General features: G+C 37.0%; 1 protein-coding gene across 4 annotated transcripts in view; it reads left to right on the top strand.

Annotated features, from left to right (window-relative positions):
- LOC150089422 (GTPase-activating Rap/Ran-GAP domain-like protein 3) overlaps positions 1–24,636 on the top strand; it is a 503,165-nt gene that overhangs the window by 105,220 nt on the left and 373,309 nt on the right. For 3 of the 4 annotated variants that reach the window (XM_090389444.1, XM_090389443.1, XM_090389439.1), the window contains exon 1: positions 23,761–24,373. The exons of the other annotated variant lie outside the window; for it this stretch is intronic. In XM_090389444.1, the coding sequence (XP_090245570.1) occupies positions 24,150–24,373 (224 nt within the window). In that variant the 5' untranslated portion in view covers positions 23,761–24,149. Of the gene's footprint in view, positions 1–23,760; positions 24,374–24,636 lie in introns of those variants that run through there. 4 annotated transcript variants of the gene reach the window in all.

Below are 24,636 nucleotides of genomic sequence, written 5' to 3'. Positions count from 1 at the left end.
TTACTGATCACTTTGCTAATTACTTTCAGGTTGAAGGCATCACTGGTTAACAGTACGAACATTTCTATTGCCGATGATATCATTTTATTCTGGATAATCGGCCCCGGAGGAGATTCACGGAGGGGAAGTCGAGCACTTCCTTTGCCACTGAATAGCCAGCAACAAACACGCAAGAGGCAATTATGCTGATAGAATCGAATCTGCTACTCGAATTGCTGATAAAGTGATGTAATAGCGGTACACGCATGTCGCGGTATATTTTAATGGTTTTAGAAATCAAAGGAATTCTTGGTTTCGTCGGTTCCGTCTTTTGTAGGTTGTAGCTTGAAGGGGAAGTTAATTTTCTCATTCTGCCCTTTGCTTTCAAATTTTCTAGCATACGCTTTGTTCACGAGATTTCTTATTTAACCCACCAACTAAATTGCTGTTCGACTTAAATTTCACCTGTCCTGCATTTAATTTAAAGTATGTAATTTATATTAACATTTTAAGGTTTGCATAGCTTGCGGTTAATCAATGGCTCTAGATGAATTAGCGTTTTCAAGGAACTGAAATGTGGCAAACGTTTCTGATATTTCAAAGCTGATAGCGGAATAGAAGTGGATAGAGCCACTGCTCTCAATACTACTCCGCATTTGACAATACTTCCTTTGGGATGGAATTAACTTTTTTGAAGTTGGTGTGCTCGAGTTAGTCCGTCTCGAACGTGGAGTAGTTCGCCTTAGGGTTGCTTAGCTTCAAAGCAACTCTACCAGACCACCAGGCATTACTTTGTAAATCGTATTGTCCATATTATTTCAGGCTCGCAACATCTCGCACGTCCTGTTTCAAGTGGCTGTCTGCAGGGTTCCGTTTTAGGCCCACTCGTCTGGAATTTGGTTCACGACGACTGGCTCCTTAGGTCTACTCCTTCTGTCTCTAAATTGATCTACGCCAATGACCTCATCCTACTGGTACATGGAAATTATTTAATCACGAGAACTCACAGCTAATTATTTTATGACTGATCTTTGCTCCTGGACTTCTTGTAATCAATTATCCATCTCGTCGGAGCAGAACTTTTATACCTGAAAGGTAATCATAACATTCGATGTTCAGCTGTCATTGGATTGTTTGACCAATCACTTTCCGTGGTCAGCTTCCATAAGTTTTTGGTTTCATATTAGGAAACTGAAATTTCAACAACATGTTCTCCATTTTTATGAAAAAAATTATTAAGTATAGATCTGTGTTGCTACGAATATCAAGAAATATATGCATTTTTTACAAAGCAGTATTTTTTGATATTCGTAGCAACACAGATCTATACTTAATATATAGAGCTAGGCTGAAAGAAAGCGGCTGAAATAGCCGCTCTTTCAGCCATATTGCTGACCAACAATGAACTTCTGTATAATTCGATTTTTAATGCATAAAGGAGATAAATGGAGTGAAATTTGTTGAAGAATGTGTGCACAGTATGGTGACTTGGTGATCGAAACACTGACAAGTGGAGCGAATTTCACCTTCAAACTTAATTCTCTGACGTTTCATCACAATACAGATGCTTATATCCTCAGACATCAGAGTAATCCAGGTTTGCATCAGGTAATAAGTGGATGGTCAGTGACATCAAAGCCAACGATGTGCCATAGTTTTCTGTACAGAGAGTTTATGGGGTATATTCTAGCTGGAGCATTGGATATCACTCTTGTTACTACTATTTGCACTTCTGGGAGAGAATACACACCGCCGTCACAGACGCAACATACTGGCACCTCATGGTCTTAGTTGCTTTAGAGACTTTCAGGCGCAGGAACAGAAGCAGCAGAAGACATGAGTAGTGCAAGTCGTCTATATGGCTGAAAGAGCGGCTTCTGTTTTGAAAAGTGAATTCCAGCCATACTGTGGATAACTTTATATCATGTGCACGTTAAGATAATAATAAGCGTATGTAGTAAGAAGGATACTTAAGAAAAGAGAATTCACCTTATTAATGGGGAGTAATTATGCGTAATTTTACAGAATTCTCGAGATTTTTGATTTGTGTTATATATAAAGCATCATCTTACAGCCAACGAAAACTAATTCACATGCCCATGTTTAATATATCCATAAATTCCATGTGTTCTCCGTCGATTTGCCTGCTCTGCTGGACACAAAAACCTCGATTTTCCGGTAGAAGGAGCCTTTATATTCACACCTGAGAACAACCAACTCAGTCACGGAGTGAAAAAACCCATGAAAGTTCCTCGCGTCATTGACGGGGTTTGAACCCCATATTAATTAATGTTATAGTCATAATTCTATTATCTATATGACTGTTGATAGATCTTGGATGCTTTGGGTTTTTTAATATTATTGTATGGTTCATTTTCACTATCAATTATAATCGGTCTTAGGTCTCAAAAATCGCATTCATCCTGTTGTTTAAGTTTATTCCCGGAGGATGAGACAGTTAACTTTTATCTTTTGAGGAGCTTCTGCGATCCTGTTTCTGCCCAAATGTACTGTGCACGTGGCACTAAATTAGAGGTAAAGCCATCACTCCAGATTCAGAAAATATCCTTTGACCATGAAACCAGAGCCTCTTTTCTACCTGACAGACATCGAATGGGTTTATTCTTACAGCCATAAACAGTGACTTTTTTGATCACAAAGTCATATTGATTCCCGCTGTACTGGCGAGAGTCAGAGGTCGATCAATAATTGCAGAGTATGACGATAAATAAACTGTTTGATGTAGCTCTCACCCTTCGCTCCTCATTACTTTTATTCTCTCTTTTGCTGCCAATCTGGCCTACGGATAGCGGTATTGGGCTTTTTGTCAACACTCCCATTCCTCTGGCAGCCATCAGCAAGAAACCGAAGAACGACACTCTCGTAAGAGAGAACAGCGTAGATCAATAATTGCGTCCATCTCAGGGACAATCTGGACCTTTTCCCCCTTCCCCAATCCCACTTCAGTCACGTAACAGATAAAGAGTCCACTAGAGGCAAAAAAGTCGTTTCCAGGCAACAAGCCGGAGGTATTGCGACACCAGATAGTCACAACAATATACGGTAAAGATTCCGGGTTGCGTAATTGGATGAGAAAGAAATTGTACTCCGAGGTATTTTTTGACTTCAGTGGAGTATTTGTATCTCTCCTTTCTTCAAATGCAGCCACTGGGATGAAATATTAAAGACATATAGCCAGAAAGCAGATACTGCAACTATCTAAGTGGTCTTCCGCTTGACCTGCTTAAATAACGTTTTATTTATTTTGAATTCTTTTCTGAGATTCAGTTTTATTAAGTTTTACTTATCACTGTTCTGTTGCAGATTTGAAATTTTATTGAAACCTCAATATGTTTACAGCTTGTCCGGTATAAATGTATCTACTTAATTAGCAGAGCACGAACTGTTTGGAATAACTATAGAGTGCCCAACTGAATAACTACTTGACCTTTATGCTTCCACTTTTCTGCTGCAATCTGTCAGAATGGTGATTTCAACTTAAGTCGCTTTTTCTGTTTTCAGGATATCTTATTGATATTGCTTGAAGAGCAGCCAAAACTGTGGATTACCTGATGTATACCTTAATTAGGAGTGTCATCGCGAATTCCCTTTGGGGACTCATCTTTATTGTGGCGTGTGGGGAATAAAAATGTTATTATTGATTTAATTTGCATTTTTGAACCCTACTGACGTCTCAAACTCACCCCACAAACGTAAATCTGACTGCAATTCACAGAAATTTCTAATTCTAGATTCTAGGGTGAGTAAAGCGGGTGTTAGCAGAACATTAAAGACATTTTTTCAACAAAACAATTTACAATCTTTAATGAACATTATATACAAAATTTACATACATGCCTACCAATTTCTAAATATATAAGCCATACTATAGTACAATACACTACCTCTCCCTCTTCAACTATTCTCAATTTACGAATTATTAGCATCAGTTTGTATCAGTTCTATGAAGGAATCCTCGTTCATACAACTGATATGAATCCTCGACGATTACTCAATCATTCTGTTTTATTATTAATATCAGTAAAACTCATTTCCACACTTATTACTCTTTTTGTATTTTTATTTCTAGCCTTTAACACATGAAATGTATTACAACTGCTATCCGCGCTTACCTCAGTAATATTCACTATAAATCACTCATTCTTACTTTAGTTACTCTCTAGTTACCATCTTAGTCATCCCTCTTTACTCATGAGGTTTTTCTATTAATAATATTTCTTTCTTTTTACACCTCATCTGGAATGTTATCTTGTGTTGGCATCGGGCCTAATTTAATGATATAGGTTAACATATCCTAACAGTACTACCCCTATAAATATAATTTCTTTACTCATTCACTTATACTATTACCTTCTTTTTATTACCTCTGTACCACCCTTACGTTATTTCATAATAATTAACATTCATAACAAATTATCTCAACCTTGGTAACTAACTTGCCTATTTCAAATTTAATTTCGTTAGGAAGAACTATCAATCAATTTCTTACAGAGTTCGGATTGTGAGTCCAGTCGAGGTTCAATCAAAAAAAAAAAAAAAACACAGAAACAGACTTGGCTCACTTATCTGCACAACTGGCCATTATCGCTGCCTTCCGATGCCTGACCAGGCTTTCTTTCTCTTCTTGTTTACGTTAAATTTAACCACCGCCTTCACTGCCCTCCGATGCCGGACAAGGCTTTCTTTCTTGCACGTTTTTTTTTTTCTTTTTCTTCTTCATCTTGCCACCACGAGATGTGAACTCTGACCACCAAAAAATGTACTCCTACTTCAACCAGCAACTCATGACCTTCTCCCCTTAGACCACAGAGAAGTCAGATACAGAGTGGACACTTCCCCTTTTTCTCCCCCTGAACTTTTCTTTTTCCCTCAAGTTTGGAACGCCTTCCCCAAGATCTCGTAACCAATCCCCATACTCTGCTTAATTTTTCATTCCTTCCTATTTGCTAAAACATCTCACCCCAGCTGTCTACCTAGCGCACAAACCAACCCTTCTCTAGAAATCTCTTATTTTTTTTTCACACGGCAGTACGACCTTTTCATGTTTGCCGGTCACCTCCAAAACATTCATTTTCGTGTTCACACCTCTGCTGAATATGGCCAACTTGCCAAAATATCAGCCACCCTGACGCCGTTTCTTTTTGATGCGAACATTGGACGTCCACTAATTTCTTGTTTACTTCCTAACGGTAGCTTAGATGAAAAGAGACGCTTCGTAATCCTGTTTCACGGTCCTATTGTTCTTGCCCTGAGCAACCCTTTCACGCCTGTTCGCAAATGGCACCCTCTACCTAGTACTGCTGTCCCCGTTAGCTCTGTTACATTATTCGAAACTACTTGTTTCCATTTAGCCACTATTTTAATTCTCACACCTAAAACTGTCCATTCCTAAATCCAACGTTCTTCCAACTTAAACCTTTTTTTACATTCAACATAAATATTCTATCTTTAAATTAATACTCGGGCATTAATACTAATTTTCACTTTCCATTGCCCTTCCTGGATTTATTTTAGCTAAATAGATATTTCTATTATATTTGTAAGATCTACATCTTACTGTGGCTCCTTTGACATCTCAATTTCTATTCAACAAGCAAGAAACTACCTCATACAATCATTATGAAGAACTATTCTTATACTCTAAGAGAAGCCTCTTTAGTGAAGCCGTTAATATTATAGCATATATATTTTAAAGCCCTATGATTGACCAACGGAAGAATCTCAGCTATCGCTGTATTACTTCTATATAGGACAATCAGAAAGTTTTATTTACCGTTTGTCCCATTTCTTCCTTTCCTTAAGAGAATCTTAATGAACGATAGTTATGTCACTTGCACCCGTTTGGAAAGATTAGAGATCGAATCCCATCAATAATGCGAAGAACTTAACGAGATGTCACATAGTAGCGTTAGTTGTCTCACGCAGAGGGACATGAATTGTAACGAGATCAGCCCAATCCAGCTCGACCCATTAGGACTTTATTACAGAAACTCGCGTGTCGCAATCAAATTTCCTTGCTTTTTCTTTTCAGGAGCACCAATCTATCTATGAAATCTTACTTTCCTGGTTTCAGAAGGATCTCTAATCGCATTGAACAAACGCTCTTCTATTTGCATTTTCTCACAGCAGAAACGTTGTTGACAATCTGAATCCTACCTCTAATTCTCATAGAATGCTACCAAATTTCTTAACGAAATTTATCAAGGAATTCTCTTTAAATCCATCCTTCTTTCTTTTTAGTCTACTTGTCTTTTATTATGATCGCGATGAGTATTGGTTTTAACATGGACATCAAGAGCAATCAAATTGTGCATGTCCAGTTTGGACTGAACAGATATGTCAACGTTTGTTAACATATCTGTTCAGTCCAAACTGGACAAGCACAATTTGATTGCTGTGTGAAGGCTGCATTGGTCTTTAGGCGGAAAGTAACTAGCTAGTTAAAATGTTAAGGACTTTTGCCTTTTGTTTAATATAATTAAGATATTACAAATTTCAACGAAAAGGCAGATTGTCCTGCTAACTTGTATAATAATGGACGAACTGTTCTAAACTCTGGCATGTTTAAAGCATCTGCTTTAACTTAGAATTTCTTTGGGCTTTATTTGCTATTTCATTTCAACCGTTTAATGAACGCTCGACTCCTCTGTGGACGCCGTAAACATCTCATTACTACAATAAGTGCAGAAGCAAAGGGCGGTGAGAGGTGAATTCTCCACATTATCCAACTGCCATGCAGAGAAGTGAGATTGCCGTCTGGGTAATTCTAAATTAAAGCAGAAAAATCGTCTTTTAGCAGAAGTCGTATTAAGAAAATCAATGGGAATCCGAACACAAACTGTGCCCTCATTAAGTTACAGAGCTTTCATCATAGAATTCATACACAGGCCTATATTCATTAATATAGTTATGAAAATAGGCCTGTGAAAACTCGCACACACATTGGTTTCATCAGTAATATCTTAGTAACGTCATCAATTTTATCACCTGGTAGATCCTGGATTTTGTTCCGCCTGTCTTGATTACAGGATACATCCCAGTTTCTCCGACAATTGAATCATCCAACATTACCTTACTGGGAATCAGAATCTTCTTCATCCAATGATCCATTCCTGATGCCCGATCCTTCGGGAACGCTTCATTGTTTATTACTGGACACTTGTCGACCGGGCTAGCCGGGTGGGTAAAGTGCCTGCCTGGCAACCCAAAGTTTGTGGGTTCAAATCCCGCCTCGGACTTGGATCACAGTAAATGCAAAAACTTTGGGAGATGCATTATGGCCACAGAAGCCGATGCGCCAACAACTAACAAAAAAACTGGACACTTGACTAACTGCCCAGCCCCAAGATTTGTTGCTGTCCAGGGCAACCACTCGCTCTCTTAGAGACTCGTTCCCCTCCATTGTTAAGCCAATTTTTGATTCAAAATTGATTGCATTCCTTACACCTCGAGGACAGAAATGGTGGGCCATCAGCTAGCGACAGTTCGGTATACATGTAATACTTTGTGCAAAGAAATAGACTAACTCACTGAAAAATCACCAACGCCAATTTCCCCTCCCCAACACCCAAAAAGGGCACGCTATTTGGCACATTTGGACAAAGAATTTTAATTCAAATTGCAAGAAATTATTGTAATATTCTAATACTTAAACTTATATCCGAACATCACAATTGGGTTTATAATGTTACGTTAATTCAGAATATCCAAATTTGGATGCTCTCCTCTCCACATAAATTAAAAAAGCAAACTGCAGTCATTATCAACCCAGGATGGAAGCCTCCTCAACGATTCATGTTGAGGGAATGGACCATAATCTGCCACGCTTCTCCAGTGCAGGTTGGCAGATCGACAATATAGTCGATCTGCCAATTTGCAGATCGTCAGGGGCTTCAACCCCGGTCTGCACTCCCGCTCCTGACCGCTTGGCTACGAAGGCCTTTCCACAATTGGTTTTAATAGGGCTGGGGACAGAAAACTATCTACAAATACGGCTTGTTGATGTTACTTCTGAATTATTGAGAAATTTTAGTCTGGCTGGGAGTGTTGATCATCCATCGTTTGGGGTCAAAGTTGGTTATTCACTTTTCTGCTTTTGCGAGTTGTTGCCCATCGGATAAGCTGTTAAGCATATTGAAGATTACGTGCTTCTCGATGTACTTTGCTGTTTAACTCCTGAGGACACTCAATCCTGAAGTGAATTCTGAGTTGTAGCTCCTAGTTGGGGAACAGTTGGTCCATCTAGTGAACTCTTGGTGAGGTTGGTACTTAAAAGAGTGGGGATGATAACCTAGCTAATATCTGGTTTGTTAATTATCTTCGGTATTAGTTTGGCTAGCGGGGTGAAGTTAGCTTCTTGGAACCTTAGTTCCCCTACTTTAATTTTTTTTAAAAATTCCTATCTAAATTTATTTAGTATTACGAGAATTAATATTATAATGGCTAAGTGATGCAAAGAAACCATATTTTTTAATCTGCTAAAAAAAATAAAAATCATTCCTACCTTTCCCATGATCAAAAAAGTCGTTTTCCATTCCACTTTGAACTTTACCAAACTGTCAGGCTCGACTGTTGTGGCAGTCAGTTCATTCCAATGATCACGAGAACTAGTCTTCTGTTACTTCCCCAAAATTTTGTGCTTGTATTTACTGGTTCTTTTCTCTTTTTCCAGTGAAAAAAATAGCTCCGTCGTTCATTTTATGGATTTCCTTCAATGTCTTATACACATCCATCAGGTCCCGTTAAAACTGTGTAGATGCCAAACTTTGCAATCCGTACTTTTTAAGGCGTTCTTCATAAGAACGTCGATTAGCACTCATAACCAATCTGATTAAGCTTTTATGAACCCATTCTAGAAGTTCTGTCTTTCTGAAAGTGTGGCTTCCAGACCTGAACACAATATTCTAAAGGCGATTTCACCATTGTCTTATATAAACGGATAATGACATCATTTTTCCTATTTGCGAAGGCAGAAACCAATGTATCATAGAGAGGACACTATGTGCCTTCCCAACTGCCGGTTTGTACTGCATAGAAATTTTCATGTTTGATTTAATTGTAACCCCTATGTCTTTTTTTTGTTCTGGACCACTTTTAACCCACCCCCACTCCTCCTAGTTTGTAACTAACTCCTGGATTTCTGGAGATTGTAAATGGAAAGCTGAGTTTTTGGTTAAGCCAGTCTGATATTTGATGGTGAAGAACTCTTCATAAGGGATCATGGAGTATCTTAACCAAATTTGAGAGCAATATATTAAAATAGGATAGAAGATACAATCTTTGTACGTTGTTTGTGATGATTTTATTGCTGATAATTAGTGCTCTTAATTGTTTGATGATTCACGTCGATTTTTTGGATTTTGAGTTGTGTATTGGCTGAAACTTTGGTTAAAATCAAGTATGATGGCCGCATATTTATATGATGTGACTTTTGACATTAGCTTGTGGTACATTAAACAATATAATGACTTTGGATCCTTTGAAGATGAGGAAGGGTGACTTTCCAACGTTGACAAGTAGATCTAGGTCTTGTAGTACAACATCGAGCTCGCAATAAGGTAATTTGCGTCATGAGTAATATTCATATGAAGATGTTATTTCATGAGAGATGATGTATATTCTTAAAGAACGGTTCGAGTGCTGCTTAGAAACTCAGGCTGGATTACCACCTTCAGATAGCAGTTGCAGATTATTACTATGAGGGCTGCCGTACGTTGGAAAGACTTGGTCTTTTTATTAACGTTCTATTGGAACCTCAGCGACCTAGAACCTGGTCGCTGTGGTTTGAAGTTGTATTTGAAGTTGTAGGTTTGAATTTGATTTGAAGTTGTAGGTTTGAATTTGATTTGAAGTTTAACTTGATTTTTTTTTTAATTTCTGCTTTTTTAACTTGATGATAATTTTTAATGATTTATCTTATAACATTTAACAAAACTCTTATCGAATCAGTTTATTTTTTTAACTTGATCGATTTTAATGATGAACAAGAAGCTTATTTTCATTCAGTATTACCTCAGTTGACCCAAGGATGTTAAGGCCAAATTCCAATTAAATATTTCCAAGTGCGTTATTCTGCAGAGGAGTTCTTCTGTGGAACACGTTCCAGTTTCTGGTAATAGATACGAGCTGCATTTATGTTTTAGAAGAGGAAACATTATGAAGTATCTGTAGTACGTTGTCAAGTGCTGTAATAATTCTTTAACTCATCTCGTGTCTCCATTCGCCTGTTGAATTCGCTCAGAACGATGCTTATCGCATCCAAAATAAACGTGAAAAATTAAATGTCTGCCAGGTAGCGTACAGGAGAACCGAAGAGTAAAACTCCAATGTAAAACAGCGAGTGATTTAAAGTACTTTTCTTTCTTTCTTTTTTTAGTCGAGGTAAGGAAACGGACAGACTTTTCATCGCATTAAAATTACTTTTTCCCTTTCACAGCAGTTTATTGCGAGATAAAGTGCTTGCAGCCAAGAACGAGGATCTTAACTGTGTGCAGCTGCTTATCTAATGCAAATACGTGAGAGGGAAAAAAACGAAGGAAAAGAAATGCATTTTTAAGAGAGTTGCTTGATGCCATAGTGACCCACAACGTAAGATTAGTTACTTTAGATTAGACAGTAGAAACGACAAGCAGAAGAAAGCTAATTACTTAAAAGTGCAACGAATATCTCTTTGAAATTGAATTTTAATTCCGTTAAAGGAATTATTTTCATGGATGCCATTATAACAGGAGCCTCAACCTAACTTCTTGCTTAGCACTTTCATAATTCTCTCTTTCAGATATTTCTCGATAATCTAAGGGAGGTTTAATAACAAACATCTCAACTAACATTGTAATCAGCATTTTATTTCTTCCTTTCTTTCTGCTCGGTTTAATTTCACGAACGAATCGACAAGAGGAGTAAGGGATCAATGTAGATCCCTTAATTTTATATTTTGTCATTTAATTACCGTTTTAAAAATATACTAAAGAATAAGAAACGTTCTGGAATCATCCATCTGTTAATCAGAGAAAATCGGAACCTCTTTGCAGGTTAATTAATACAGGACAATCGATAAAGGCGATTTCACCGTAGGATAGTGAGAAGAAGGTTTATAACGTGCAATAGTTTTTATAATAAAAATAATCATAATGAGAGAGAGGCGATTGTTGTTGTTGTAGTAAACTTTTAGGAGCATCAGTGACTAAGGCCATACCGCTCCATGAATACTGTCTTGTGTTCTGAGGTCTATTTCTGTTTGCTGGATGAAAAACCAGAGTTTCCGGGAGCACAAACCATGCAGTCCTTGTCTGAGACCAATTAACTCAGCCACGTTGAGAAAAAAGCCCATAAAAAATTTCTCCAGGCGTCGACTGGACTCGAACTCAGGTCTTTTTCACCCGATGGGGGGAGGACGGCAATTCTACCAGCTACCCACGAGAGAGAGAGAGAGAGAGAGATATGCCGTATAGTATTTGAATTCGGTTTATCGAACATCCAGTCAGTTATGGCCCCAACCATGCATAATAAACATACATTATGTTCATAGGGTATAAAAGGCTGTAAATTTTTGAGTCATCAGTGTGACTTGAAACGAATTCAAAACTTTTTTTGCGGTTTTTGTACATTTTCTCACTTTGATCGTTTTTTTCAAAGCTGTGAATCGCCCTTGGAAATAAGGAATTTTGAGAGAAATCCCTGAATATTCCATTCTTATTAGAATTCTTGGAGCGACCAATGCCAGCCATATCTTTTACGCCCTCGCGCACCTACATATATAGAGACTAAGCAAACAGCAAAACGCCTTCGTAGACAAGCGCCGAATTTTACACTGTGATTCTGATGGCGGAGGAGGGGAATGTGCAAATCGCGTGACCAAGTTGCATATTGAAACATTGGCAATTCGCACGTGAAGAAAGAACCGCGGAGCTGGGAGAATTAAATGGTAGCCCTGTTTGTTAGTTGAGTGTTGGAAATTAGAAAAACTTTAGAAAATTAGTTTCTCCAAAAAGATTAGAAAAAGAAAAACCATATAGCTGCATTCGACATCCTTTTAGTTGTTGTTATTTTATTTTACCATTAGTGATTTTCCTTCGTTTCGTTTTTACATCACCTTGGGTTGCATCGATTTTACTCCCATTCGCGAACAAGATAATGTAATATTGCATTTTGTCTTTTAAAAGAAGCATCTTTGAAAAAAAATGATTTAATGAGCGATCGACAACTTCATTTGTAAAAACTCCCATCCTTTATTTCGGGATATTTCAATTAACTTAAATCAGTATGCTTTTTTTTTTTTTTCTGCCCTGCTAAAAATCTTAGCTCTCATTACTGTTTTTGCTGCTGCTTAAATATATTCGTGAGGGAGGGTTAGATTTGTCCGTAACGGTGGCTACACATCTTAATTTCTCACTGTTCTTCGCGATTAGAGGAAATCAAGCGCCATTTTAAAATAAATTATTGATCTTTTGATGTAAGAAGAAGCAAGTGAGCAATACGAAGAAAGAAGAATTGCGTCATATTAACGTAAGAGAAATTTCTCTTTGAAATTTATGAAGTAAAAAAAGATTTTGAAGTGTAATGTTTTCAGTAGTACTTTAAGGGATGTAATTATAGAAAACGAAGAGAATTAATTCTGTGTACTTAGAAAGATTGCGAAATATGCTACCAAAGCAATAAAATAAATTTTAAAAAATTATTACTAACCGTGATTTTTAATAGACTTTTTAACTGTGATTAAAATTAATAGTAAAGACTAACATAATTTAGTCTGGGAGGATAAATGACGTCTAACCTGCTTGCAGAATACTATAGGTCGATATTCTTGGTTGGTAATGAGTTTTTCCAAAAAAATATATGAATTATGTCAGTTAATAGACACAAATAAACAGGGTTAATCATTATCCCCCAGTCCATTGGTTAACGGTGTTTCCATAGTTACCAAAGTAACTATGGAAACAGAGCACGTGGTGAAGTAACTTATGGAGTGAGATATTTTTAGAAATATGGCAGAAGGCAGCTTCATTGTGACAGCAATGGTATTTCAAGGAACAATGCAGCATTTACTGGTGCGGTGCATAATGTGGATTTTTCGTGAGAAGGTTTAGTTTGGAACATTACTTTGCATTGAAATCATTTGTTCAATGCAAGAGACAGTAATATATGTCAAAAGTACAAACATTTGGACATGTATTCATCGGGTTCTATACCATTTTTTTTTTTTTTTCTCTGTACAGGTAATATAAATGACCGCAAAACTCAAATCAACAATTTTCTTGAATATGCTTTAATTTTTTTCCACTTGTAATGCTTTTAATGAACTTCTTTATTGGTTTGTACAAAATTTTAACTGATAACCTTTGAATATTCAGACAAGTCCTACTAAAACGAAGAATAGAGAAGCCATCCTTGCGATGAATTAAAGTGCATGATGAGCATGGAAAGCTAATAGAAATGTCACAAATGAGAAGATTTCGTAACCCTTCTCAAAGAAGAAATTTTTGTCGAAAATTTGAATCACAGCTGATTGGTGTTATTTTAAAGGTCAACTCCGGTAGTATTTTAAACGTCCGGTGGGTGAGTGCCAAATTGGCGTTAGAATATACGGGTAGGACGCTTCTCAGAATATTCACTAGTTTACCGTGTGCTTCAACGGAAGCGAAGGAAATGGAGAATAACGAAATACAAGCCGCTTCTAATTGATTTATTCAAATTTACTTTAATTTGATTCATTAAATTACTGCAGAAACCATTATCTGATGACCAATCTTATTACATATACATTTTACATTCATTTCGCTAATCATTATTTTATTGGGAAATGCATTTCGAAGAATCGCCCCACTTACTCCAGATTCACTTTTAACCGCATCATTTTATGCTGAGTGATAGATAAGATGCAAAAACAAATTTTCTGCTTTAATTTCTCATTTCCTTACTCACGCAATAAGGAAATGAAACGAAAAATACCAACCAATCCCCATCACATCTGAGCTCAGCCTTCCCTAATAAATAACTATGTTGCATTCGATCTGTATAATTATTTCTACGGATTGAGTTTTCGATGGTTGACCCAGAACTTTCAAGAAAAGAAGTATGAGACTTGGTAGAAGGGTATCCAAATGTCTTTCCAGCTCATTATACCTTTAGAAGGGTGTTAGAATTGAAGTATTTACTTCTACTGATCTTTTGAATAGGATAATGCATTTCCTCACTTATTTGTAGAGGTCAGAGAAGTCGAAGACGCACATACTGACACATCTTCAGTCGAAGAGCCATATTGCAAAAAAAAAAAAAATGTAAATTACGATTAAATCAATTTCCGGTTCTTAAAAAAGCTTAACTGTTCTTTTTTCTGACTGAATCTAGTAGTCAACCTATCTGAAGGAACATTTAATATTCTACCCCGAATTTATTACTGAGATGAAATTTAAAGTAGAATTTCTGATTACTGTATTATGTTATCCTCTTGAATTTGTAGTAAGAAGGAATTGACTGAAATGATGATGATTTATAGCTCTCGGCGAATTTATGTACATCTCCTAAGAAATAGTTTACCGTGTTTCAAAACAGCGTTCAGTTCCTAAGAGTTTTATGAAATTTGAGCTCGAAATGAAAATCTTCGAACACTCCAGTCTGATTCGCTGGGGAATCTGGGTTGGTTATTGAAGATATGGAAGGTTGTCTAATGGAAACAGCTCTCGATGATTTTATAGAGTTCTTTTGTTTCTTTCTGTAATTTTGTTTGGTTAGTTCGTATCATTGGGATTCATGACATATTCAGACCAGGACAGCAGAATGCATACATAATTGGCCAGGGAACGTTTAATATTGTGGACTCTATCTTCTACAACCACAATGCGGCAATTATCCAGTGACCTGTCACCTTTAAAACCAGTAAGTGTCTTCGACCTATCACTTTATAATCTGCTAATGTTTCAAGATTCAGTGTTCAGCACATGGGTTGCCGAGCTAGAAGACGCTGGAATAATGGGAAGGACGAGACGGAAATAAGAGTACAGAACATGAAAATTACTATTAATGCAAAATTATTAGTAAATTATAGGTTATAATTAAAATGCATAAATTGTTGATCAGGCTTGTATTAATGCACATGGGCAGACCAACATGGACGGGTGTCAAGATGGACTAGTGTAAAATGGAGGTTTTGCAAGGTCTAAAATGTGAGGACTTATTAAAACAGTAGTTTATATTATACCACAAATAATTAAAAATTATAGCATGTCACAACTATAATTGTCATGGCGTTTTTTACGTACGTACCAATGTAGGCAATAAGAGTCTATTGGTGCGGACTGTGTCCAGTAATTCTTATTTCGTTTAGGCATTTCATTTATAAAGTTTAATTTTAAATTAGTAATAATTTGCTTATTTTGTAATCTTATTTCCTTCCTTCCAAATTCTTACATTTTTTTCCATTCAAATTTTTTTTGTATTCCATTAAATAGAATTAACATTTAGTTTAAAAGTGAACTGAAATATTAAAAATTTAAATTCTTACGTATTTTATATTCACGCTGTTTTTTATACTACATTAAACAGACCTTTCCTTTCTACTAAACTTGTTATATAGATAGTATTCTCTCATTTTAATTTTTACAAATTTTGTTGATGTACATATTTTATATATTAAATAATTCAAAAGAAGTGATTTGGAAGAAACTTACGCGTCCATTATTAATTAGTAAGGTAATTCTTGTTGCGTATAATTCTAATTAGCCCTTCACAAAGCTAATTGTATAAAATTAAATATTTAAAGATTTTTTTTTGTATATACGTTACTGTGTTTTTGTTGGGTTGTTCACAAGGAATCTCTCTCGTAGAAAGAAAATATTATTAGTTATCGAAAAACCTTGGAATGGTTTCAATGGGACATATTGGTCCTGTTGTATGTTTTTTTTTTTTCTGTTTTGATTTTATATAGCAACTGCACTTAGTGTACATCCACTCTGGCTTGCGTTAAAACATGTCCAGACGCTGGAAAACGAATTCTTCCTCTTTCTACTTTTGAAAACAAAACAGTAAATCGTGATAACCTTAACCACTGGAATCCATTTAGTTGTAAACATATTTTCCAGAATGTTATGCTTGGAAACCAAAGGATAAAGGCGAAAATATGCGTAGATTTTTTCCTTAGTCAATAAATAACGAAGAATATCTTTTGATTCCAATGTTCGTTTTCTGCTATAAACAAAATTAATGATTTAATTTAACAGCGCAGCTAAAATAAGTGGGTTAAACAATACAGATTTACGATATTTAATACAAAAACATTTATAAAAGATTACCGCAATTTTATATATCAGAAAAAAAATGTATTTTACTATTATATTTTATTAGAAAACGTTTTCATTATTTTTAAAATGTTTATTTAATATTCCTGTTATAAAAGAGGGGAAAAACGCCAGTTATAAAATGTAACGCCATATTTGGCCGAAAGATAGCGCTAGTGGTGAAATATGACCAGTGGTCTCTTGAAGAATTTCATTTAGAAACTTATAAATCCTAATTCTAAATTTATCTTATGTGTTTTGCGAATAGCTTATCGAATTCGAAAGAAAATGAAGAGAGATATACAGATCTAAGATATTAAATAAGGAAAGACCCATGAAAAGGAGTACGTGCTTTGTACTCTGCATTGGATATTTGTTGCTTAGTTACCGGGCACACTGAGGCTGACAGCGCTCCAATAAAACAGATCCTTAGCTGAGGCGATGACTGTGCCAGTAATAAAAGCTTCCTTACGCCGTGGTGAAAGGTTGCACTCTGAGAAGGTGATCGCGAACACACTTCAGCTAAGGTCAACTTTATTTTCTTGGTAATTTTGAGTGGCTTTTATAATCGCTTAATATGAACTCAATGCTCACTCGATCACGCATCCAATAACAAGACACCGGCTGTGCTTTCGTTTTGATGCTGATCTATCCCCTAAAAAATCAATTTCGTAAGGTACTATACTCAATGTTTAGCAGGTGGCTCTGTCGTTCAGTATCTGTGGTGGAAATGAGTCTAAGACGTCATTCATGTACTAAATAATTCAGAAAGTCAATGTAAATCAAAGTAATACTTCAGTGATAAAATTCATAACCCACACGCTGCATTTTTCATGTTAACAACATTTTATTCAAACAGGAGATGTAAACGTGTTTTGGGAGTAAATATTTCATCACAAAAGGGTTCTCTGGCAAGCAAGAAATATTTCCATATTTAAAATTTAGATATCCTGCAATGGAGGATGTTTCATATCAGCTATCTGGCCTTGTATAACATTATATTCGTATGTTTATTTACATATTCATCAGGTTGTTCATGTATTATTAGAGATTACAAAAAAAAGTGAGATGTTTTATTTATATTCGTCTCTACCTAAGAATATCGATAACGCCGGGTCTTTGTACATAACTGCGAACATCACTGGAAAATGAGGTCCAGAACAGCCTCAAAGTCTGTCATTCAAACAGCTGTATTCGAAATAGTAGTTGATGGAAGTCCGGATTACCTCAATGTATCGAGTCAATTCACGTCTTCGCTACTGCCAGGTTAATGATTAAGTCTTTTATGCAGTCTCTAAAATGGATGATGTGTGTATAATACGTGCCTAAATGTCATTGCTGGAAGTTTTCACTTTCATTGGAATTATTCGTTCTTGCTAAAGTCACCAGATCCGATGGTAATGTAGAACGGGAACTGCAGTATCACACGCAGCGATCCTTATATACTATACAGGTAGGCACCTGTTTTCTCTTATAATACCATAGCATACATGGTATTCACATGAAGAACAGTTTGTGATTTAAACCTAATCCACAAAAGAGTGCGTCTTCAATCATACTTTGGTTTAAACTTGCACCAAAAGAGGACACGTCTTCAATCACTTCATTGTATCTAAAACTGTGCTTGATAACTTTCACATAAGCTATTGTCGGTAGACATCATAATACACTCATTGGCCATTGAAATATAACCATATACGTAGAATTTTGGCTACCTGGATAAAGACTTGACAACCTAGTTACATAACACACATTTCATCCCACGAATGCTGAATGAGGTTGGATCCTGCGAAATTGACCATAGAAGGACAAAGCACCGCTGTTCCATCAGCAGTACATTGTCTCATTGAAAGATGCCATGACCATCGGAGAACAACAGGAATATTGATGAATGTAATTGATTTGCATAATTGTTCATGTAATCCACTTCTGTCAGAATTTCTTTCTGTGGTTTAAGAGGCACGATAGACTTTTAATAAAACATTTTATAGCCTCTAATACCAGCGTGAACTGTCCCCAACATGCGCATCTCTTTCATTGCTACATGTTTCCCCAAAGGTACACACAACAATGCTTTATCCTTTTGGAAAGGTGCAAAAATAAAAAAGTCAAAACAGCACACGTTTCTCTTCTGTTTTGAACTTTCCAGTCGTGACGCTCCTGGCACTAAGATGAAATTTTGGTGTGTCCGTTTCCCCAGCTCATTAATTCTTGTTTTGGAGAGAAAGTACCTTGTATCCAAGCACCAGCAATTATTTTCCAAACTCTTGAAAATCTCTGCGAAAATTTTTTCCATGACTCAGTAAATCGTGGAAAATTAAGCCCGAAAGATTCATATTGGTAAATGATCGTATTTCAGTGATAACTTAGTTTATAACAATAGATTGTGTTACCAATGTCATCCATAATTATGTTGAGAACAACATTGAGTGAATTTCATTAACTTTTCAAAAACCATCTGCTGCCTGTGCCCATTTATTCCCTCGGCTGGAAAGAGACCCTTGGTTCCGTCATGGAAAAAATACCTAATTTAGAATAATTTTTTTTAATTTTCACCCCACCCCCTTGAATGCAATATTAAATTACCTAAAACTCTTAAAAATGAGAAGGCACATGGTCCGAATTAAGTTGGCGTGATAGGATCTCAAATTTAAACGTCTAGATCTGGGTTACTTTAGCTTTGACTTGGAACAATTTGGGGAAAAAGACGCAAGGCGGCTCTTTTTTAATATATGAGCCTCCCTGCCTCCACGCCTGTTCGAGAGTAGTAAGGATGAATATTATTTAGCACAAATTTCATCTAACAGGATGCGTAGGCGTTTCTGATTTAAGCACATCAGCAAGTTCATCTGTATCACGAGTTGCTGTTCGAATTATACTTCGCTGCCCGATAGCGTGAAATCGAATAGAGTAGCAACCCTTTTAAGAATGACTGAAAGCGCCAATATTTCCAACTTTGTGTCTCTAAAACTACAAACACGCGTTAAGATAAGTATAAATATTTGTGGCAGAAAAGCATTTCGCCATATCTTTTCACTCACCGTAGTATATTTGATAATACGAGAATTTATTAAGAATATCCTTATAACATCAATACTTTCATAAGCATTTGATGTAAAATATTCCCTGGACGCTTCATTTAGTTTCTTGATGATGTACTGAAAAGAAAAAATGAGCCAAGAAGGCGAGAATAAAGTTAAAACATTGAAGAAGGCAAAGCAGTATTGAAACCGTAGATGGGCGAAGAATCCGTTATAACAATCAGCATTCCCATGATAATAAAACATCGAGCTGCAGTTTTCATTTCCAGTGGCAGACAGTTTGATAACACACTTTCTGTTTTATTCATACCATAGGTCTTGTATTTTTGACTGCACGAAATGGGAGAAACTTAAAATATACATTCTGTAAATGAGAGCAATTCTTCTAACGGAGGTTTTCCGAAGTTGTTTTAATATCCTTGTAGTGAGTTTTAATTAAACAGAGAGCTAAAATATCACTCTGTAAAACTTGATTTCGAGAAACCAGAGTTTAATGTATATACTATCATTGGCCAAAAATTAGGAACATTTTGGAATTGGCGTCAACAGATAATTAAATGTAAGGTGTGAAAATGTAAGTTTCCATGTGGTATAATCACAATTTGGTGTATTAGATATATACAGTAAGCTTTCCTGTGACTTCTTAGTCGATCGCGAGATGAGGAAGGTGTGTCAAAAGAAGCCATCTCAAAGAGTGGGGAATGAAAGGAGGATATAGCTTTTAAAAGGAAGAAACTGCAGAAAGTCAGTTCTCAAAGAATGAGACTGCTGGAATTTAAAGTGAATTCTGCATCAGGAAGGTCCAGTGTGTAGAAAATGACTGAATAATTGGGTTTAGGCAGAGAAAGACCCATGAATGACATAGAAATATCTAGAGACCCTGATTGATGTCATTAACAAATTACCCAATAAAGCTACTGTAGGACGAGACAGTTTCTCACTGTTCATAGTAAAAATATGCAGCACATACATAGTTGACCTTATACATCACATCATTTTCAAACGAATCCTACAATCTGGAATCGTTCCATCAATTTAGAGATCCTATCATGTCAAGCCATTCCAAAGATTAGGAAATCCAAATCTCTGAAAGATCTGCGACCAATCTCCATCAGTTGCTCTTTACCTAATATCTTTGAAAAAGCGATTCAGTCAGCAGTTTCCCAGCACTGCTTTGGTCACAAGCCCGAGTACCTTCATACCATTTTGCACAAAAGAGATCAACAACCACCAATCTTCTAGAATCCAACAAATCCTCAACAGCAAATCCCAGATCGACATCTTCCTGGACATTAAATTGGCATATGACAGAATATACCTTCCAGCTCTGTTTACCATACTTAAGCACTACTTCGGTCTGGTAGATACCTTGCTACTAATATTGAAGTCAATTCTACTTCCCAGATATCTGTCTGTTACCACCAACTACATCCAGGCAACTTTCGACGTCACAGGAGGAATCCCGCAGGAGAGTGTGCTTTCAACTATCCTCTTCGCAGCTGTTTTGGAATCTTTCCTAGCATGTAACTCTAACTTTGTTTTTTTATGCCGACGATCTGAAGTTCAAATCATCTTCATCAGAATTTTGATATTAACAACATGCATCTACACAGATAACGAAACTTGAAACTATCTAGCTACCATTGGCTGCAGCTGAATCCTTCCAAATCTGCTCAACTACCGATAACCAAAAAAAATAGTCTAAAATGATGTTCAAATCTTCCTTAGTGGTGAAAGGGTGCAAAGGGTAACTTCCCATACAGACCTAGGCCTCACCTGGGATGTTGGACTCACTTTCTAGCCTCATTTTGCCAGGATGAGACAGAAGATGTACGCGGCACTTTGGGCAGTGCGTCAGGAACTTGTTGGTGTGTGTACACACCAACGAGTTCCATCCAGCGCTACTTGTTCGGCATATCCTGAGGTGCATTACCCCTATCTCTCTCTACGCATCTCAAATTTGGTCATCTGCTCCTGCCTCCCACCTAAAAAAAAAAAAAAAAAAAAAAAAAAAAAGTACCTCAGTCTGGAATACTGGTTGCTCAGATGAATGAACAGGGTGGTTGGCCACCGTTTTACTATCTCCAGATCTATCCTCCAAACTAATCTAGGCACCACTCCTTGGAGACTTCTCATCACGAAAAGAAATACACTCACGCTGGATCGGCTTATCACAGGTCGAATTGATGTTCCGTCTATATCTCCATTAATATCTGGGTCAAAGAAGACAAGAGGAGAACACCCCGATTCCTGCTTCTCTTTGAGGCTTAACCTTACAAACATTGATTCCCTTAGGGACAGGTTCCCAGCCAATTGCCTTCAGATCTAGAATAAATTAGGCATCCGCCCTAGTGAGTTCTGTGAGGACAATCTCTACAGAAAGGAAATACTTAAGAACTATTACCAGTTATTGAATCTATGACGTTCATCTACACCTGGCTTTTTTGTCTGGTGCATTTATCTTGCTGTTTATTACAAACTTTGCATTTATTTCGAGCTCTTGTAAGTTCATATCTGAAGATATGTCAGGTCCAGCACGTATGTATTCTTGTACACTGTAAGTGTGGTTCCTCGTACCTTAGTATGCATATTTCACACCCTCCTGGCACATTGCCGTTCGGGGTGGCTCACAGTTTCCTGGGGTTATAAATTGATAATAATAATAATAAATAGAACTTTTGTGTGTTTATACGAAAGCTACGTCTCATAAAGCCATGCATCCTCATAACATCATGAAGCAATGCATCCAGACTGTCTCATCTCCACTGCTCAAGCGGCTGGAGGTAGTATCATGGTATGGGGCGTATTCTGTTGGCACGGGCTGAGTCCGTTTATACAGTTAGTGTCGCGTTACCTCTAATGAATATCTTTCTATCGTATCGGACCCTGCAGTGCTGCAAGACTACAATGCTATTACCCATCGTGAAAAAAATTGTATCTGCGTGGTTCGAGAAACATTCCCAAGATTTCCAACATCTGCCCTGGCAGCCTAATTCTCTAGATCTGAATCCAATTGAGAACACCAGGAAAGTGTAGAAAAGGGCATTATGGCTTCGCAGTTCTCTACAGACCATAATACAGCAGCTGACAAATATCCAGATCGAAGAATAGTGATAGCTGGAGCTGGACACTCTCAGATATCTAGTGAAATCCGTGCCACAATGTGTATAGGCAGTATTCGGACAAAAGGTGGCCCTACTAGATATTGCATAAAGATTTATAATTTTTTCTCCATTGAATATACAAGTATAATAGGTGTTTGAATAATAATAATTATTATTATATGTATATTTTACAAAACCTCCATTTAATCACAAAAGTATTATCATAACCCATAATTATTTTGATTATAGTGAGGAGTTCAAATCAGGTTGCAGAATGAGTCATCGTTAAAAAGGCTTCGTCTCTGCTTCCCTTAAGTTATACCGAGTTTCTCATCCCACAGGACAACGAAAATTTTTGAAACTTTGTTGATTTTTTTTTATTGAAAAAAAAAAAAACTTCAAGAAATTTTCTAGTTATTTATGGGTCAGTTGATACGATGAAGGCTTTTAATAAATCAAAGGCATTGTTAGTAAAATTAATTTCCAATCACTATAAACAGACACTTGTTGATCGGGGATTCAGCTATCATAAAGAAGGTAAGAAAGCTCTTATGTATTCCTATAAAAACCCATCCAACATTATATTTAAGTTCTCTTTATGATCTGTTCAATTCTAGATCGATAATGGAACCTTTCACTCTTTCCAGTGTAGTTTCTTCGCACATTTATCGTCAGTGATCTTCAAGATAGAAGAAATATAGTTTGTGCCATAACTTGGTGGGTTTCGAAATGCATTTTTCCTATCCATTTAAGAGCATTTTATTCAACAATAAGTGCTGAAGTATTGGGGAAAACGTTTATAAGCATTCTGTTTATACCATCATTGAATATTGTTGATGTATCTGGAATTTTGTCAATGCATTTTCAACCTTTTACTTGATTGAAAAAAAGGGGACTATCTTTATAACGCATTTTCTTTGTATCAATCAAGCTATATATCGTTCAATCGTATCTTATTTCACATTGCTAGCTGAAACTTATTTCATATTACTCTTCGAGCGATCCAAAAAACTTCTTTTTCTTTTGCCTTCCTTTCCGTATTCGTCCTGTTATCCTCTTTCCATCTTTCTCTGTAAACACACCCTTTTTTTTTTTCCATCTTACAATCAAACGGATCACCGAACAGCGGATAAGAAGTTCTTTAGTGGAATGCAACGGAAAACAGAAAACAAACATTATCCACCTGTACCTGGACGTCTCGCTTTTTGTTACAACCTTTTCTTTAAAAGATCTGCGCATTGATTTCTGCGCATTTAAGAAGCGATAACCAGGAAGGTATCCGTACCCGCTCATCGAAAGCAAAGGCAGGCTACGTAACGAGAAAGCGGCAAATCTACTCCCTCCAAACACTGTTCGCGCTGCTCTTGCTGGGGTCGCTCGCTATTTAACCTGGGATCGAGGCTACGGCGGGGAATCCACATGTATCTGTACAGGTAGGACGACGCTGGTGGAGGTGGCTTCCGCAGAGTGGCTAGAAATATGAAGAAACATCCCCAAGATCCAAAGGACCTTTTTAATTAGAGCTCGAAAGCCACATATCAAGTACGATGGCGCTGGTCGCTTGGAATCACTCCGTCACAAAGCCCCTCGTGCGATTTCGACATACCTCGATCTCTCATCTCGTGCCGTGTGGCGATGACGTTTAGTAAGCTCCATCTCTAGGCATCTCGACACCATCGCTACTGCTCCACTATTCTACTCCAGTCCATCCTGTTCCGAGTAACTCGTGCACGATGCAGCGAAGGTACCGCGCGGCAAGCGGGTCGGCCCTGGATCTGGCTCACATGGCGGAATCTACTGCACACAGTAGCTGTCCACAAAGCCGACTCAGGAGGGTGTTAACTGCACATTCCAAACGCAAGAAAAGGACTCCGAGTCCGGGACTGTGGCTAAATTCGATCCTGAAGGAACCACTGAGGCTTGCTCACTCCGTTCCACTAAACTTTGACATCGATGGGTAAGTGAACTGTTCTTTTCATTTGAAATTGTTATTTTCTGTCCACGTGAAACTGCTGCGTAGTGGTATTTGATTCAGTTTCCATTAAGAAAAAATTAGCATAACCAGAAGTGAACTGTGGAAGGGAGCGAAGTACTTTGTGGACGTTTAACATTTGTTATAGCAATTACCTTTTTTTCGTTTCTTCAAATTATCATTATTACCGAATAATGATTTTTGTTGTGCGTGAAGGCGCGATGGTATGCATTTTTGCCGTTAATTTA

The sequence above is a fragment of the Mastigoproctus giganteus genome, chromosome 2 (genome assembly GCF_048544385.1).
Source record: "Mastigoproctus giganteus isolate SK-2022 chromosome 2, ASM4854438v1, whole genome shotgun sequence".
Classification (NCBI taxonomy): Eukaryota; Metazoa; Arthropoda; class Arachnida; order Uropygi; family Thelyphonidae; genus Mastigoproctus; species Mastigoproctus giganteus.
Note: the sequence above shows the minus strand (reverse complement) of the source record. Positions and strands in the feature narration are given on the sequence as shown.